The following is a 17,089-nucleotide window of genomic DNA, read 5'->3' on the forward strand; positions in this document are numbered from 1 at the left end:
TGCTAACACCACAGAAAGCTCACTGTACTTTGAATGCATCGCACACAGCTATGTGTCCACATTAACCGTCTCTAATAACATGCTAATAAGGCTGTCACCGTACAAATAGCGAATTTGGATAGTAAGTTTGCCAATTCACTCCCATAGCTGTCAGCTAACTTAAGTTAGCTCAAAGTTAGGAACAAGGTGAGCTGACCTGCGTGACCTGCTGCACTCCCTAACCCCCCGCCCCCGAACCCAAAAATCAAAAAAACAAAAACATTAAATGACTTTTATATCTTTTCACACAGAATCATAATAATAACCACCGTAATAATAATCACTGTAATGATCCACAGGTTAAACCAGAGCCACACACACACACAGAGTCAGCCGTGTTAGCCGTGACATCACTGTGGCAACAACATGGCTGACAGTAAAGTGGTCAAATTGCGTGTGAATGACTCGGGGCTGCTGGAAAATAAGTAAAAGATAAAGAAAGGAAAGAAACATTTAAAAGTAAAAGCAAGAAGCCACTCCCCAGCACAAAATGGCCTAGCAGAGAGCATGATGGGAACCGTAGTTTGGACAGCCCCCATTCCTGCAACAGCAGAATCCTTATCTTCATCATTATCATCATCATCATCATTGCCGCCACTGCAGTCTTTTGATGTTTGGTTTTAATGTTTCCAAGGCAACAGTCTCTGAGACTGTATGGTGAGGGAATGGGAGATGTGGTTGTCACGGGAACAGAGGTCAGAGGTGGCTGATGTTGATGATGACATGGCTGTGTTAAAGGGGCGTGGCCAGCTGGAAGATGTCCTGTGATTGGTTGGTTGGTTGTCGGTCAGGTAAGGAGAAAACTGGAAAGAGAGAAGAGAAGAATTCTCAAGAATACTGCCGACATACGTTGTGTTTCTAGACTTTGGTGTGTAGACGAGCAGGATGAGAAATAATCTCATAAGGAATCTTGTCTCAGTCTGTCGATACTGACCAGATCAGGCTTTAGTCTCCTTCGTAAGTCTTTTCAGGGTCTTCTGGATGTCTATAAAGACTTACCTGTCATTAGAGAAGTTGACAGTTGGACTTTTTGCGAGTTTTCCCTTGAACTGGACTCTTCCTGTTAATCTGTCGCACAAGGTCATAGAAGATCTGCACACACAAACACACACCACATCAGTATTTTGGGCTGAATATCGAAAGTTAAGAAAAAAAACTTTTTCCGACCACATTGTCATTGGTCAGACGGTGCGTTGTGTTAATTCCATTAGGCTGTGTGTCCACCAAAGTATTTTTTTTCCCGGCTGAAAATGCCACATTGGAGGCTCGGCGTTTATTCAGCTGAGACACTTTGGTTGCATCTGGTTGCTATGATAGAGAATATTTGCAAAAGTAAAAATGTCAGCACAAGATAAAAGTTCTTGCTCAGGATGAAGGGAAGGCTGAAGCACATAGGAGAGAGGACGGACTCGCTGGTCTACATGGTCATTGGTATTAATTTCGCCTCCATTGTTGTTGAAATGACTGTTGATCTTTGTATTACTTGTCCCGCCCCTTCTTCACTGTAATTGGACCACTGGGTAAAAAGTGACAGTGACAAACGACTGCAGTGACTCACCAAAACGTGGACATATTTCAACTCTCGATGACCAGAAAAAACAGCAAATGTGCAGCGCCTCGTCACACAGCTGGCATGTGGAGCACTGTGTACACGTGGTTGAGCACACTCAGTGCACTGTGGCCGATTTAGCTAATCTAGAGATAACGTCCGAATTTTTTCCCCCATTGACCAATCGAATGGTTGAAGAGTAAGTAGGATTTCAGTCGACCAAGATTTTCCTGAGTTGGTTACAGACCTATTTGATATACTAACACACAAACCTGAGACAACACAACCGAAACCCAAAGTGAACATAATTTGGACCTGGCACAACTCGGCTCCTGGGTTGGGTGTCGGTTCGTAAGAGCAACTGAATGTAAAGACCTCTAATGTATATGTACATAAAGTGTGCGTGTGGTCACCTCATTGACGTTGATCTTGCTCTTGGCCGAAGTCTCAAGGAAGGCGCAGGAGTTCCACTGGCGGGCAAGGCCGATGCCTGACTCTTTGGCCACCACACGCTCCACCTCCAGGTCACACTTATTTCCAACCAGGATCATGGGAACCTGCAACGTCACATCGAGTTTTCATATTTATATTCACAATCCGAATTGACGACTTCAGAAACTGAGAAAACGCTTGAAGTCATAGGCGTCCATGTTTAACAAGAGCAAAACGAATCAAACTAGAATTACTGCAAACTAGTCTCACTAATTCAGTATCTGACCAAATGTCTCCCCCTCTGTTCCCGAGTTATGACTCAGAAACAAATTTCCTTAAGGTGTTCTTGAGATATTACGTTCTTAAGAATGAGCCAGACAAGATCACAGTGACCTTGACCTTTGACCACCAAAAACTTATCAGTTAATTGTTGACTCCAAGTGGACGTTTGTGCACATTTTGAAGAAATTCCCTTGAGGCGTTCTTGAGATACAGATATTGTGTTAACAAGGATGGGACAGATGGATGAACATCCCCTACACATAATGCCTCCGGCCACATCTCTCACCAGCGAACAGGCATAAACATCGTCAACAGACTCTCAGACAACTTTGAGAGAATTTTCTCAGTTTTTGAATTCTTACTTTACCATAAAGGCATGTGTGAAAAGTGTTCCTCATGAATTTCATGTAACACACGTGGTGAGTAACTGAAAGACAAATGATCATTTTGTGGGTGATGTCTTCCTTGAAGTCTGCGTCTTTAATGTGTTGAGAATACGATAAAGTCAGCGATTAAATATTGACCTTTCAAATTAAGAGCACTGCAGCGAGGTGATTCCATAATGTGTAAATGTGGAGCTGTGGTCACTTCCACGTACAACACATGTGGCTCCACTTCAATTTTGATTCAGTGCTCAATGGTGAGGTTTCAAAGAAAAATGCAGTACCAGGATTTGTCCAGCAGATGTCACCATTTACACCGTACAGATCCCTCTGACTCAATCAAGAAAAGCTTCATCTCCACCATCTCTACTTAAACTCTAGTGCTGAAACAACTGGTCAACAATCAAACATCAACAACACTTCATCCATTTATCATTTAAGTCATTGATGAAGCGAAAGTGCCAAAACATTGTTTGGCTGCATCTTGTCTAATGTGAGATCTTAATTTAAACATCAGTGGATTGTTGTTTGGACAAAACAAGCAGTTCATGGATCTTATCTTCAGCTCGAGGACATTTTAATGGACGTGTTTTACCTTTTTCATTTGTTTTCATTTTATAGACAGTAATTTAAATGACAAATCAAAGAATTGAGCAAAAATAATTGTACCAGATCTTTAGCTTTACAGCACAAGTATTACAGCCGGACGTTACAAGCTTGATGGGATTAGAAAACGTGAAGTGCGGCGCTGGAGTCACAAGACTTTCGGTGTCACTTAACTTGATTCATCACTCAGAGCCGTCTCCTCCTGCTCCCTGTCTGACGTTATGAAACAACAGAGAGCAGCACAAAGGTAAATCTACACTAAGCTGCCAGTTTATTAGGAACACCTAGCTAATACTAACGCAGTCTAATACAACAGCCCTGTTTTTAAGAGATGTTGATTTTACTGTATCATCTTTGTAGATGTAGTTTGTGAGCTGTGGTGAAACCAGGACTTCCAGGTTCTGTTACAGAAGTAAGAAAACCTCATTCAAGAGACTTTCTCAGCTGTGTGTCGTGTGGCTGCTTCATATGTTTGGATAAAGATGTCGATGTAATATATTGTTTATTTGATATTCCTGTGTTTGAGTGGCCTTTAACGAACACCAAGCCCTTCACCTGCAGCAGCTACATTACACACACGTCTGCAACAACAGCAGGACAAAGACGACTGTGGATGTTTTTGGACATCAGAGATACAACGTTGTAAATATTAAAAGAAGAGAACGCTGGTGAGGTTTATGGATATAAACTTACCATGACGCTAACAACTCTGCTGAAGAGCTTGTCGTTTTTCGCAGTTTAAGTAAAATCGCAAAAGTTTTCACTTTCGCTTCTGCAGTGGACCTGATTTGTTTGTTATGAAAAAATTAAAAATAAAAACCTCGAGGAACATGCTTCATATTTCAAAAAGTGCACTTAAAATAAACTTCATTTCCCACAAGCCAAGGAGCTTATTTAATAGTCTGGCTTATCCCAAAACCTGACAAATTATTCAATAACATCGACTTTATCTCATAATCTTTAATTATTTAATCACTTGAACTTACGTCTTATTTTTAATCTCCTAATTTTGATTAAACTCTATATTTTTACTTATTTATTTTGACTTATCCCAAAATTTGACTAATTATTTAATAACAGACATTATTTCATATTTTCTTTTCTATTTATTATTTTTAATGATTTTCTATTTTTAATCTCCTCATTTTAATGTATCTCCACATTTTTACTTTGTATTCAATAATTTTTACTTAGCACAAAATTAATTATTTCATTATTTTATTCCTTATTTTTGTCACCTAATTTTTACTTATTCCCATATTTTTATTTTTATTTCTCAAAATTTTGGCTTAAATTTCCTAATTTTGACTCTTTATCTCACAATTTTATCACATCTCTTAAAAGAAATGCTGAATAAGAGACTGTGTTGAGTAATGGAAGCCAGAGTCCTGCAGCAGGTCAGGTATCTACAGGAAACCCTCAAAAAGCTATGTCACGGGTAAAAATATTCATGTACATATAAAGTCAAGGGCACGGGTAAAAATGAACTCACCGGCAGGCAGTGGGTGAGAACAAAAATAAATGTTTTTTATTTTTCAGAATAAAACCCAGTAAAAAGCTGTGCAGTATCTGTGTAATATTCTGACAGTTCCTTTTATTTTGAAAGTCAGTGACACAAGTGTAACCTTTGACCCCGTGGTCACATTGGTCACCAACGTGGAGGACTTCAGCCATGAAACTTTGCAGCCCGAGGATGAGGTGGCAGCCTACACGGAGTTTAAGCCCAGCTTAATGTGAGGGACGGGAGCCTGGGTGGGTTTGATCATGGGTGTGGGTTTCCAAACATTGACCTGTGCAGGACTCTGATAGAAGCTTGTGGAACAGAGGCTCAACAGGAAATGACATCATGACCTCAGCTCTCTATGTTGCCAGGTGTTTCTAGTGTGTTTAAGTGTGTGTGAGTGTGTCTTACGTCCTCGGTGTCCTTCACTCTGAGGATCTGCTCTCGGAGGTCCTGAAGGTCGTTGAAGGTCGACTGAGCCGTGATGGAGTAAACCAGAGCGAAGCCCTGACCGTTCTTCATGTACAGGTCTCTCATCGCCGTGAACTGCTCCTGCACACGCACACACACACACACACACACACACACACACACACACACACACACACACAGGTCGTCAGGGAGACGGACTAATACGCTATATGGCCAAAAGTATGTGGACACTGTAGAATTTAGTGTCCTTTTATGTCTGTTCTTCCTGGTTTTATAAAGGGAGGTATAGATAAGGAAGAAAGTCACAAACTGTCCAAGGGTACAGACAGACAGACAGACAGACAGACAGACAGACAGATCTTACTGTTCCTGCTGTGTCCAGGATCTCCAACATACACTGCTGTCCATCGACCTCGACTTGCTGCAAACAGACAGAGACGTAGAGACAGTGAGTCCTCAGTTCTTCAACAAAACTATTCCACAAAGTTCCACCTCACTAAAACATCTCAACAGCGACCGGATGGACTGAGATGTGGTTCATCACTCGTGTTCCTCTCCGTCTGGCTTTTCGTCGTCATCATCAAGTCGACATGTTCATGTGTCCATGTTACGGTCTCTGGACCTTAGTACATTTATTTTCTGTGTTTAATGTGCTGTGCATGTCATTATGGGAATTATTCGGCCAGCACTTGTCAATCATTTACGTGTGTGTCTAATTGTCTGCTCTTCTGGAGGGAATCCCCGGCGGACCCCGCCTCCAGCCCACTCTCCTCTGCTGCTGTTCAGTGTTCCCTCGCTTTCTGGTCGGCCGGCCCCCTCGATGTCGCCATCGGTTCCGGCCAATCACCGCTTCGACGGCCCCTCGTCCGAACCTTTAAAGGCTGCACGAAGTCAAGAGCAATCGTGGCTGTGATTTAACCTGAGCAGTCCGCCTCGCTCGGTTTGTGTTTTCAGCTGCTATAATCTGTTCGTTGTTGTTGTATTTGGGAATCTATGGGCTTTAGGATTTAGCCTTGTAGCCTAGCCACATCTCCTTTGCACACACGCACGTAGATTGTTTGATGTATGGTACACTAGCTTTATGGGTGTCGGTTTGAGTGTTGTTTTGTTTGTGAGGTAAGTCATAGAGCAGACAGACAGATTTGTTTAAGTTTTGTTATTCTGGGTGGCCTTCCACCCCGTTAGTTAGTTGGGGTGTTTATTTTGTTGGTGACAGATCAGAGTTTTGTTTTGATTGTTTTATGGTTTGCCGTCACCTGCCGCCCTTCCCTGAATTTGTTTAAATGTAATTTACCGCCGAGGCTCCTTTTGTGAAGCCCGATTTCCAGGTTGTGTTGCTGAGCCTGCGAGCGTGTTTTTCTTTTCTGTACTGCTTTTTTTATAAAGCGTAGCTTGTATTGTTTATTTTGTGAATAAATAAATGGCAGCTTGCCTTATTCACTTCATTGTTTGGTTTTATGTTGCTTCCCTTACCCCTAGACACATACTGGGTTGTAACAGTCCAGTACTTTGGTTTATGACCAAACACCTGCAGAAGTTATGACATTCACATCAGCCTCAGCTGGACTCTGTGATTACTGATGATTAGCTAACGTACCAGGATGTTCGACTGTACGCTGTCGGATTTTGCAGTACGTAAGCCTGCACGCCTCTCTGTCTGTTCTGACCCACAATATAAAGTTAAACTACAGCAGACTTTATTATGTTTGTTTGTTTATGCGGCCCTCATGTTTCTGCATCAGTTTACAGACACTTCGGTGAGATGTGGTTTCTGTCGTGACGGATGTTTGTTGGGTGAGACCCATCGACAGCATTAAAACACATTTCATTTCCATCTGTGGTCTCAGACGGGTGGAGTGAGGCGCGCTGATAGTGCTGCTGTGACGAGCCTGCCCTGAACAGGACGGGTGGAGACAAGCGAGTGAGACTGAAGGAACAGGAAGTGTTCACACTGGACGTGCTGAGGAGACACATGAACGCCCTGCTCCTCTGCAGCTATATTCTTGTTTCATATCAAAGTTACTCATGACTTAAAAACACGTCGGTCAAAAAAATGAGACAAGAAGTTTTAGAGAAATAAACAAAGTGATCATCAGTGAAAATTATTGACTTATAATCTATTATTCCTGATTATTTTCTCCTGAGTTTGACGTATTATTTTCAATTTTTATTTCCTGTATCGCCATATTTTAATTCATTATCTCGTAATTTACTTTTTATCTCATAATTGCAACTTATCTCCTATTTTTTAGTTATTATTTAATATTTATTATTTATTTTCACATAATTTTGACTTATCTTCAATTTTTAATTCCAGTTTTACCATATTTTAATTTATTATCTCATAATTTTGACTTTTTATGTCATAATTGTAACTTAACTCCTAATTTTGATTTATTATTTAATATTCATGATTTATTTTCTCCTTTTGAGTTTTTATTTAATATTTTTTGACTTACTTTTACATATTTTTGATTTATTATCTTTAATTTTTAATTCCTGTTTTACCATGTTTTTAATTTATTGTCTAATAATTTTGACTTTTTCTCTCATTATTGCAACTTATCTCCTCATTTTGATTTATCATTTAATATTCATGATTTATTTTCTCCTAATTTTGATTTTCTGTCTTCACTTTGTACTTCCTGTAAAACCTTATTTTAATTTATTATCTCATATATTTAATATTAATTACTGTTTATCTCATAATTGTAACTTATCTCCTATTTTTTTTTAGTTATTATTAATATTTATTATTTATTTTCTCATAATTTTGACTTATTGTCTTCAATTTTTAATTCCAGTTTTACCATATTTTTTATTAACTATCTCATAATTGTAACTTATCTCCTCATTTTGATGTATTATTTAATATTCATGATTTATTATCTTCTAATTTTGAGTCTTTATCTTCAATTTTTATTTCCCATATCATCTTTTTTCACGTACTGTCTTGTAATTTTTACTTTCTTATCTTATCATTGGAACTTGTCTCCTCATTTTGACTTATTTAATATTAATTATTTTCTCTTACTTTTGATGTATAATTTATTATTCATAATTTATTTTCTCCCATTTTTGACTTATCTTCAATTTTTACATCCCATATCATCTCATTTTAATTTGTCTAATAATTTTGACTTTTTTATGTCATAATTGTAACTTAATTTAATTTATTATTTAATATTCATGATTTATTTTCTCCTTTTGAGTTTTTATTTAATATTTTTTGACTTACTTTTACATATTTTTGATTTATTATCTTTAATTTTTAATTCCTGTTTTACCATGTTTTTAATTTATTAGTCTAATAATATTGACTTTTTATCTTATTATTGTAACTTATCTCCCAATTTTGATTTATTATTTAATATTTATGACTTATTTTCTCCTAATTTAGATTTTTTTTATCTGCAATTTTTACTTCCCGTATCACCTTATTTTATTATCTCATGATGTAAACTATCTCATTTTGTCTTATCTTCAATTTCTACTTCCTGTATCACCATATTTTAATTAACTATCTCACAGTTGTTTTTTTTCCTCCTCATTTTAAGTTATTTAATATTTATGACTTACTTTCACATAATTTTGACTTATTATCTATAATTTTTTTATTCCTGTTTTACCATATTTTAATTTATTATCTCATAACTTTGACTTTTATCTCATAATTCTAACTTACCTCCTAATTTTGATTTATTATCTTTAATTTTTATATCCCATATCACCTGTTTTCACTTTCTGTCTCGTAATTTTTACTTTCTTATCTTATCATTGGAACTTATCTCCTGACTTATTACATTTGATTTTTACTTCCTGTATCACGTTATTTTAACTTCTTGTCTCATAGTTTTTACCTTTCAACTCAATATTTTGACTCAACAAATCTAAGTTTTGACGAACAATCATCATGATTAATTTTTCTATTCTTTTATCTATTTTTCCCTCTTTCATATTTTCCTGTTTCTCGACTTTTCTTGAGTTTTCTTCTTCTCTTCATTTACATTTTGCTTCTTCTTATCCTGATAATTTTCTTTTCTTTCTCCTGTCTTGTTTTGATCTTCTCATCTTTCTGCTTCTTTGTCTTCTTCCTCTTTTCTGTGGCGTTACGTTGTGGGATGGTTAGCAGCTAACATTCAGACAACCCTTGCTCCGTCCCACAGTGGATATGAACTGTCTCACACCACTCACACAGACCGACAGCAGAGACAGACGGGCTGAAGCCGTCTTACCTTCCTGTAGGAATCCTCTATCGTTGGGTCGTATTTCTCCACAAAGATTCCCTGAACAAACTGGACAGTCTGGAGACACACAGACAGGCAGAGAGACAGACAGGCAGTGAGATAAAGAGAAGTAGGGCAGTGGTGTTAATGGAGCTCTGTTCTGTTCTCCATTGGAAGTCATTAGAATGGAATTAATGTGACACACTGACACATCTCCATTATATCATCTGGAGTAAAGCACTTCATTGTAGTGACACTGTGTGTGTGTGTGTGTGTGTGTGTGTGTGTGTGAGATGGAAACACTGAGGATGATTCACAGAGAAACACAGTGACATCAGTCTGCATCCGTTTTCATCTGCAGAACTTTGAGTGAAAAAATTCTGAATGTTGCAACAAATGAAACTCAGATTTGATTTGATGCATTTTCATCATCATCATCATCATCATCAGGTGAGTTTGGGTTTGAAGCCTCACACACAGTTATACACCTCTTAAAGTGCGGTGTTACTCTCTCTGTGACAGGACTGTGGCAAAGAGCTCAAGGCGTCGACTTGGCCTCCAAATTCCTCAGATCCCAGTCTGATCGAGCATCTGTAGATGTGTTGGTACCTCTCCTCACAACACACAGGACTCAAAGGATCTGCCACTGGTGCCCTGGTGCCAGACGCCACAGGACACCCTACTCCACACGGTCGATGCCACGACAGGTCAAAGCCAAGTCCGCCCCAAGGGGATGAGGCGTACCTCTGTGGTACTGGAACGTCCCACAGATTCTTGAGGCCGGGTCGACGCCTTGAGGTCTCTGTCACGTTTTTATGGCGAGACATGGTGCACTGTCCTGCTGCCATGGCTGTGAGGGGGTGAACTTGGTGTGTGACGGTGTTTGTGTGGGCGGAGCAACATCCGCTGTCGCAACGTTGACAGTTCTGCTTTAGTAGAAACAGCGAGGTGTGTTTAATGACTCACCAGAGCTGACTTGCCGACTCCTCCTGATCCTAAAACAACCAGTTTGTATTCACGCATCCTGACTGTCTGTCTGCTGGGCGAGAGGAACACACACACACACACACACACAGACAGACAGACAGACAGACAGACAGACAGACAGACAGAGAGAGAGAGAGAGAGAGGTTACATTTCCCAGCAGCCAATCACAGAGCAGCATTACGACAACACACCTGGAGCTGTAAAACCATCAGTTACACACAAACACACGCACACGCACACACACGCACACACACACACACAGATGGAGACTTTCTCCCTTCTCTCTGGGAGGTCACGATTACCCAGCATGCATCTGGGCGCCTTCATGAAAACAGAGAGAGGTCACATGATCACCCACAGCTGGTGGTGATGTCACAACTGTGGAATCCTTCCTGGTTACTGTTACTATGCACCCTCATATATGTGTGTGTGTGTGTGTGTGTGTGTGTTTGCATACCAGTCATGCCTCATCGTGTGTTTGTCGTTGCAGCAACAAGAAGCAACATCACACACACACACACACACACACGCAGTCAGAGCTTCTTGAATCTGTTAATAAGGGTCTGCTGAGGTTACCATGGTGATGAGATAAGTGTGTGTGTGTGTGTGTGTGTGGTGAAGCAGGTGGTGTCAGGACCAAACATTAACAGCTCTCTCCCTCTAACAGCCATTTTTCCAGTGTGTTATTTTACCCAGAATTCCCTGTTTCATCTTGCCCGGCTCCAGCCCTTTGAATCCGCCCACTCCACCGAGTTGACCGATTCGTGTGTCATCACGACATCAAACGGCGGCGTCTCGGTTACAATAAAAAAAAAACGATCCAATGAGCGCCATGGGTGGGACTAGTGTCGTTGTCATGCATGAAGCAACTGGGTGGAGTGTTATCTGTTCGGGTGTCTGTGAACGCATCAGCAGAGGTGGATTTTTAGTGCCTGGAGGTGTGAACGCCGCCCGCCTCACTCCGTCTCCTTTCTATTTGATGCAACAAGTCCAGGCGAGTTCAGGGAATCGCAGGAAGTCACAAACTGAGGCAGCAGGCGAGGCCGGTGAAGAGAAGGTAAATTATGACTCCCAAACCTGAGTCTGGATTTTCCCCTCACGTTTCAACGTGACACACAGTCAGAGTAAAAACATGGAATAAAGACATTTAAATCTGCATCAGGTGATGTTTGTGGTCACACCCACACATCATCGCCTTATTAAACTGTTACTGCTGATGTGTTAGCAAACAGTTTGATGATTCATCTTTGTGTTTGTGTCACATGATGAATGTTGGTCCAGTATTCTCTCTCTGTGTTTGGTCTCCACCACCTCCTGAGTCTCTAAGGCTGCTATCAGCCCTAGAGTCGTCTCCTCTGGTCTGAGTCAGGGACTCATGTTGTTCCAAAGTTGTATAATTGCCTAGAGTTGGTTCGTGTTCTCACGGCAGCATTTACAAGAGGACCAGATCAAATGCCCTGTGTGAGAAAGCTGCTCTTGATTGGTCAGAATTTCCATGTGGGAAAAATCCAGGAAGTAAAGCAAACGTTGAAGAAGAGTACACTTGCAAGATAAATGTGACACTTTCTAATGTCACAATGGAGGGACAACTACGCAGGTTGATTTTAGCGCTGCTCATCGTGGACTATATTGCTGTCATTGTTCATTTTAGTCAAAGCATACAGTTTGAAAACGAGGCGCGGCTCCAACTAGAAAACAATGTTTTGATGCATTGGATGTGCTGAATGTGCATATTAAGGCAGTACAGGAGGAGGTGCACATTAATAATCCTCCAGGACTGTAACATGCTCATGTTTAACCCAAACAATGTGTCATGTGACTGCAGTTGCTTCACATCCAGGTCGGAACACCTTCTCACCACAAACCAACCGCACCAGAGTTCCTTTGGAGCCGGACTGAGACCACCTCTTCAAACTGCAGTTTGCTGATAAAATCTTTGTGGTTTTCACACTGTGAGCAACATATTACAACAAACAGGATACTCAGAAGTTTCAGATGAATCCAACAAACAACAGTTCAGATGTCAGATCATGAAAATGACACCTCAAGGTCACTGAACATTCATGGATAAAAAGGTTTTGATAAACTGTTTTATAACCCTCAAACGTCTCAGCAAGTAACACCTGGATAATAAGCAAATAACATACATGCAGAACATGATTAGTCAATAGTTGTAGTGGAAAATTAATCTGCATCTGCAGCTACTCTGATCATCAGTTTATAGGTTCAGTTATTTAAAAGCAAAAATGCCAAAATATTCTCTGGTTCCAGCTTCTTAGATGTGAAGATGTGCTGGTTTTGCTCATCATATTTGACGGGAAACTGACTTTTTGTCACTGACAGGCTCAGATTGTTATTCTAATAAGTGTCTGACAACATTATGAAAGGATCCCTACAGAGATAGAGCTGTGTGTTAGAGAGTAAGATCCAGAAACAGTCCTGAAATCACTGTCACCAAACCCACCAGACTCCATTTAAACAGTCATGTTAGTGTGTATAGAGGCAGCATGTTGTCACATCTGACTGGCGAGTTAAAGGTTAATTTACACCAAACCAGAGCTGGTGGTTGTTGGAACAGTGGAAAGATGAACCAAGATGGTTTCTGTGAGTTTAATTTTGTTTCTGTCGAGTGTGTTTAATGATGATAAAATGACTGTTTATTTAAATGGAGTCTGGTGGGTCTGGTGATGGTGATTTCAGAGCTGTTTCTGGTTCAACTGATGCCCAAAATAACAGCTGTATATGTCTACAAATATTATTGATTTCATTCATCAGCTGTCCAACTGGTCGATCACTTTGTCTAAAATGCCATAAAATAGTGATAAATGTCCATCACATTTCTTTCTACTATCTGATTTTGTTTGTCCAACAGTCTGAAACCAGAAATATGCAGTTTATCATCACAGTGGACAAATAGAAACACAAAATATTCACATTTCAGACACTAGAACCAGAGATTTTGGGAACAAAATGGACATGGACATAACTTATAACTGATTCATTTTCTGTATACCTGAATAATATACTGTTAATATCATACAACACCAGAAGTGATGGCTTAAAAGGATCCTTCAAACAACCATGCATTCTAGATCCTTCAGACTACAATGGGTTCTAGATCCTTCAGACTACAATTGGTTCTAGATCCTTCAGACTACAATGGCCTCTAGATCCTTCAGACTACAAGGGGTTCTAGATCCTTCAGACCACCATGCATTCTAGATCCTTCAGACTACAATGGGTTCTAGATCCTTCAGACTACAATGGGTTCTAGATCCTTCAGACTACAATGGCCTCTAGATCCTTCAGACTACAAGGGGTTCTAGATCCTTCAGACCACCATGGGTTCTAGATCCTTCAGACCACCATGGGTTCTAGATCCTTCAGACTACAAGGGGTTCTAGATCCTTCAGACCACCATGGGTTCTAGATCCTGCAGACTACAATGGATTCTAGATCCTTCAGACAACCATGCGTTCTAGATCCTTTAGACCACCATGGGTTATATATCCTTCAGACCACCATGGGTTCTAGATCCTTCAGACCACCATGGGTTCTAGATCCTCCAGACTACAATGGATTCTAGATCCCTCAGACAACCATGCGTTCTAGATCCTTCAGACCACCATGGGTTCTAGATCCTTCAGACCACCATGCATTCTAGATCCTAAAGACCACCATGGGTTCTTGATCCTTCAGACCACCATGGGTTCTAGACCCTTCAGACTACAATGGATTCTAGATCCCTCAGACAACCATGCATTCTAGATCCTTTAGACCACCATGGGTTATATATCCTTCAGACCACCATGGGTTCTAGATCCTTCAGACCCCCATAGGTTCTAGATCCTTCAGACCACCATGGGTTCTGGACCCCTCAGACTACCATGGCCTCTAGATCATTCAGAACACTATGGGTTCTAGACCCTTCAGACTACAATGGGTTCTAGATCCCTCAGACAACTATGGGTTCTGGACCCCTCAGACTGCCATGGTTTCTAGATCATTCAGAACACCATGGGTTCTAGATCCTTCAGACTACAATGGATTCTAGATCCCTCAGACAACCATGCGTTCTAGATCCTTCAGAGTACCGTGGGTTGTAGATCCTTCAGACCACCATGGGTTCTAGATCTGAACATTTAAAGCTCTACTGATGTAGAATTTAACACAGAGCTGAGATACTGCCTCCAACTGTACCAATGTTCCTGTTATTTTGTCCACACCTGCAACATCACCTAAATCTCAACCATGTGGTTATAAGGCTGATATTGATGAGCTATTAGACAAGGTAACTTAACACTGACACATATGAATGAAGTGAGACTGTATGTTCTACATCCAAATGTCAATGACGTAAGATAACAATCTGAGCCGAAACCTTTCTGCTGCACAAATTTCTGCTTTTATTTAAGACTCTGACGCCTCTAGAAATCATTGAAATTAAAAATGCTGCCACAAAAATCTTTCTTACGTAACAACCAGTGATGAAGGGTATTCTTATAAGAGCTTTTTATCATCAAAATGTTTTTATTAAGGCTGCGACTGGTGATGATTGTCGTTATAAATTCATCTGCCGATTGAGGCCCCTTTGAGTCCAAGGTAACGTCTAATCATTTACAGCAACAAATTCTCACATTTAAGAAGCTGAACTCATAGATTTTTTGGTAATTTTGCTTCAAAAACAACTAAAAGTTCAATTGACAATCACAGAAGTTGCCAATTAATAATAGACACAGCTTCGTTTAAAGGAGTCAGAAGCTAAAAAGGTTGGGAACCATTTTTTCAGATGATTATTGGTGCATTCAGGGAAAATTTACACAAAGAAAATCAATAATTCGTGTGTTAGAACACCTTCAACAAATGCGAAAAAATATTTCTCCAAAAACTATTTCGCAAATGTAAAACAGATCTGCTAATACACAAGTAAAAAAATCTGTGAATACACTAAATTAATTTACAAATTAATGAAAAACATTTACGAATATTCTCCCAACATTTACAGTTTTACACTTGCAGATTTGCTTTTTTCGCAAATTATTTTTGAAATTTATTTGTGTATTTGCATTTCTGTTTTCTGTTTGAAATATTTCTGTGCATTTACAAATCTTTTTTTGTATTTGTGTAAGTTTTGTATTTACAGATGACACATGTACACACAGGCTGTTCCAGTGATGTTGACACAAATCTATCTCCGTACGATCAAACAGGTTTTCTGTGCTCACATCTTTTTAGACTTCAAACAACCAAGAGATTCAATACAAAGAGGAGTCATGTTTCCTTCTGTTAAACGATCAAGAACAGTCTCACCTCACAGTATCAATATTATATTGATCGATCACCAGCCTCAGATCTATCTCACACCATGTATTTGTATATTTTTGGTGCACTGAGTGTGTAGTTGTGCTTTTTCCAACAGGCCCCGAATGCAGCATGATGTTAATCTACTAAAGTAAAGTTGGTGGAGGAGAAAGATGGACACACATACACACACACACACACACACACACACACACACACACACAGACAGATCCCTGAGTCAACCAGAACTAGGTGGGGCCTGTCAATACTCAAGTGTGTGTGTGTGTGTGTGTGTGTTTGCTGCTGACAGTACAACAGCAGAGGAATAAAACCAAGCCTTGTCTCTACACTACAGTCAGACAGACAGGTAGACAGACATGCAGGCAGACAGACAGGTTCCTCCAAACTCCTCAGCTCCGCAGTCTGCAATAAGTTACTTCCTCTCTTATTTCTCCGGCAGAGCAGCGGGAGTTCCGCAAGCTCTGTGGCCGCCTCAGAACGCTCCCCCCCGGGCCACCTCTGGCGGCAGGCCCCGCTGCCTGCCGGAGGAGCCGGAGACAAGCTGGCACGCGCAGATCTTACAGGGCGTGAAGACGGACAGACAAACAGCCGCCATGTTGTTCCTTCGCCCGTCTGTCTGTTTGTCTGTCTGTCCTTAATATCAACAGTTTTATCGTTAACGGGAGCTCCTGTCTGTCTGCCTCTCTGTCCGTCCGTCTGTCCGCCGGTCGCTTCCGCAAACCCAGCCCAGCTCGGCTCGGCACCGGCCTGTCCCCCCCCCTCCACCACCGGCACCACCCCACCGCCCCCGTCCCGGTCCGGCCCGGAACAGGTCCGTGTACATGATGGAGGGAAGAAAGAGGAGAAAAAGGAGGAAAAGAGAGAAACGAGAGAAAGGAAGCGGTACTCACAGTCATCCACCCGTCCGCTCCGCCGCTTTCTCTCTCACTCTCACCTCCACTCTCTGTCTATGTCGCTCGACCAGAGCCGCTCCCTCCTGCCGCCGCTGCGCGCTGACGTCAAGCTCGACGCGGTAAACGCCGACGTTTCCGGTCAACTCTTTCAAAATAAAAGAACAAAAATAAAGCCACAAAACATTTTTAACATTAAGATAAGATAAGATATACTTTACTGATCCCCCAGAGGGGAAATTCAAATATCAAGCAGCACAAGACAAAAACAAAAAGACATTAAATAGAATAAAAATTATTATTGTCATTATTATTAAAAAAATAAAAATTAAATATTATAATAGATAAATAAAAAGATAAAATAAAATTGCTACATCAAGATGAATAAAGTGACTAAAATGCAATGCTCATAACGACAAAATGAGTCAATAATAATAAAA

At 40.5% G+C, this 17,089-nt stretch overlaps 1 protein-coding gene across 2 annotated transcripts; it reads right to left on the reverse strand.

Annotated features, from left to right (window-relative positions):
- Positions 1-257: 257 nt before the first annotated feature.
- Positions 258-16,780, reverse strand: LOC117249012 (ras-related protein Rap-1b). Of its 2 annotated transcripts, none has more exons than XM_033614312.2 (8): positions 16,650-16,780; positions 10,417-10,486; positions 9,460-9,528; positions 5,589-5,645; positions 5,204-5,344; positions 2,002-2,145; positions 1,039-1,131; positions 258-842 (listed from the first exon to the last, which is right to left on the reverse strand). In XM_033614312.2, the coding sequence occupies exons 2-7, from the start codon at positions 10,471-10,473 to the stop codon at positions 1,045-1,047; spliced, it is 555 nt and encodes a 184-aa protein (XP_033470203.1). In that variant the 5' UTR covers positions 10,474-10,486; positions 16,650-16,780; the 3' UTR covers positions 258-842; positions 1,039-1,044. The 2 variants fall into 2 exon arrangements, with proteins under 2 accessions (XP_033470203.1, XP_033470201.1); XM_033614310.2 differs by having other exon boundaries at positions 10,417-10,489; positions 16,650-16,763.
- Positions 16,781-17,089: the final 309 nt, after the last annotated feature.

Source organism: Epinephelus lanceolatus, chromosome 23, assembly GCF_041903045.1.
Source record: "Epinephelus lanceolatus isolate andai-2023 chromosome 23, ASM4190304v1, whole genome shotgun sequence".
Taxonomy (NCBI): Eukaryota; Metazoa; Chordata; class Actinopteri; order Perciformes; family Serranidae; genus Epinephelus; species Epinephelus lanceolatus.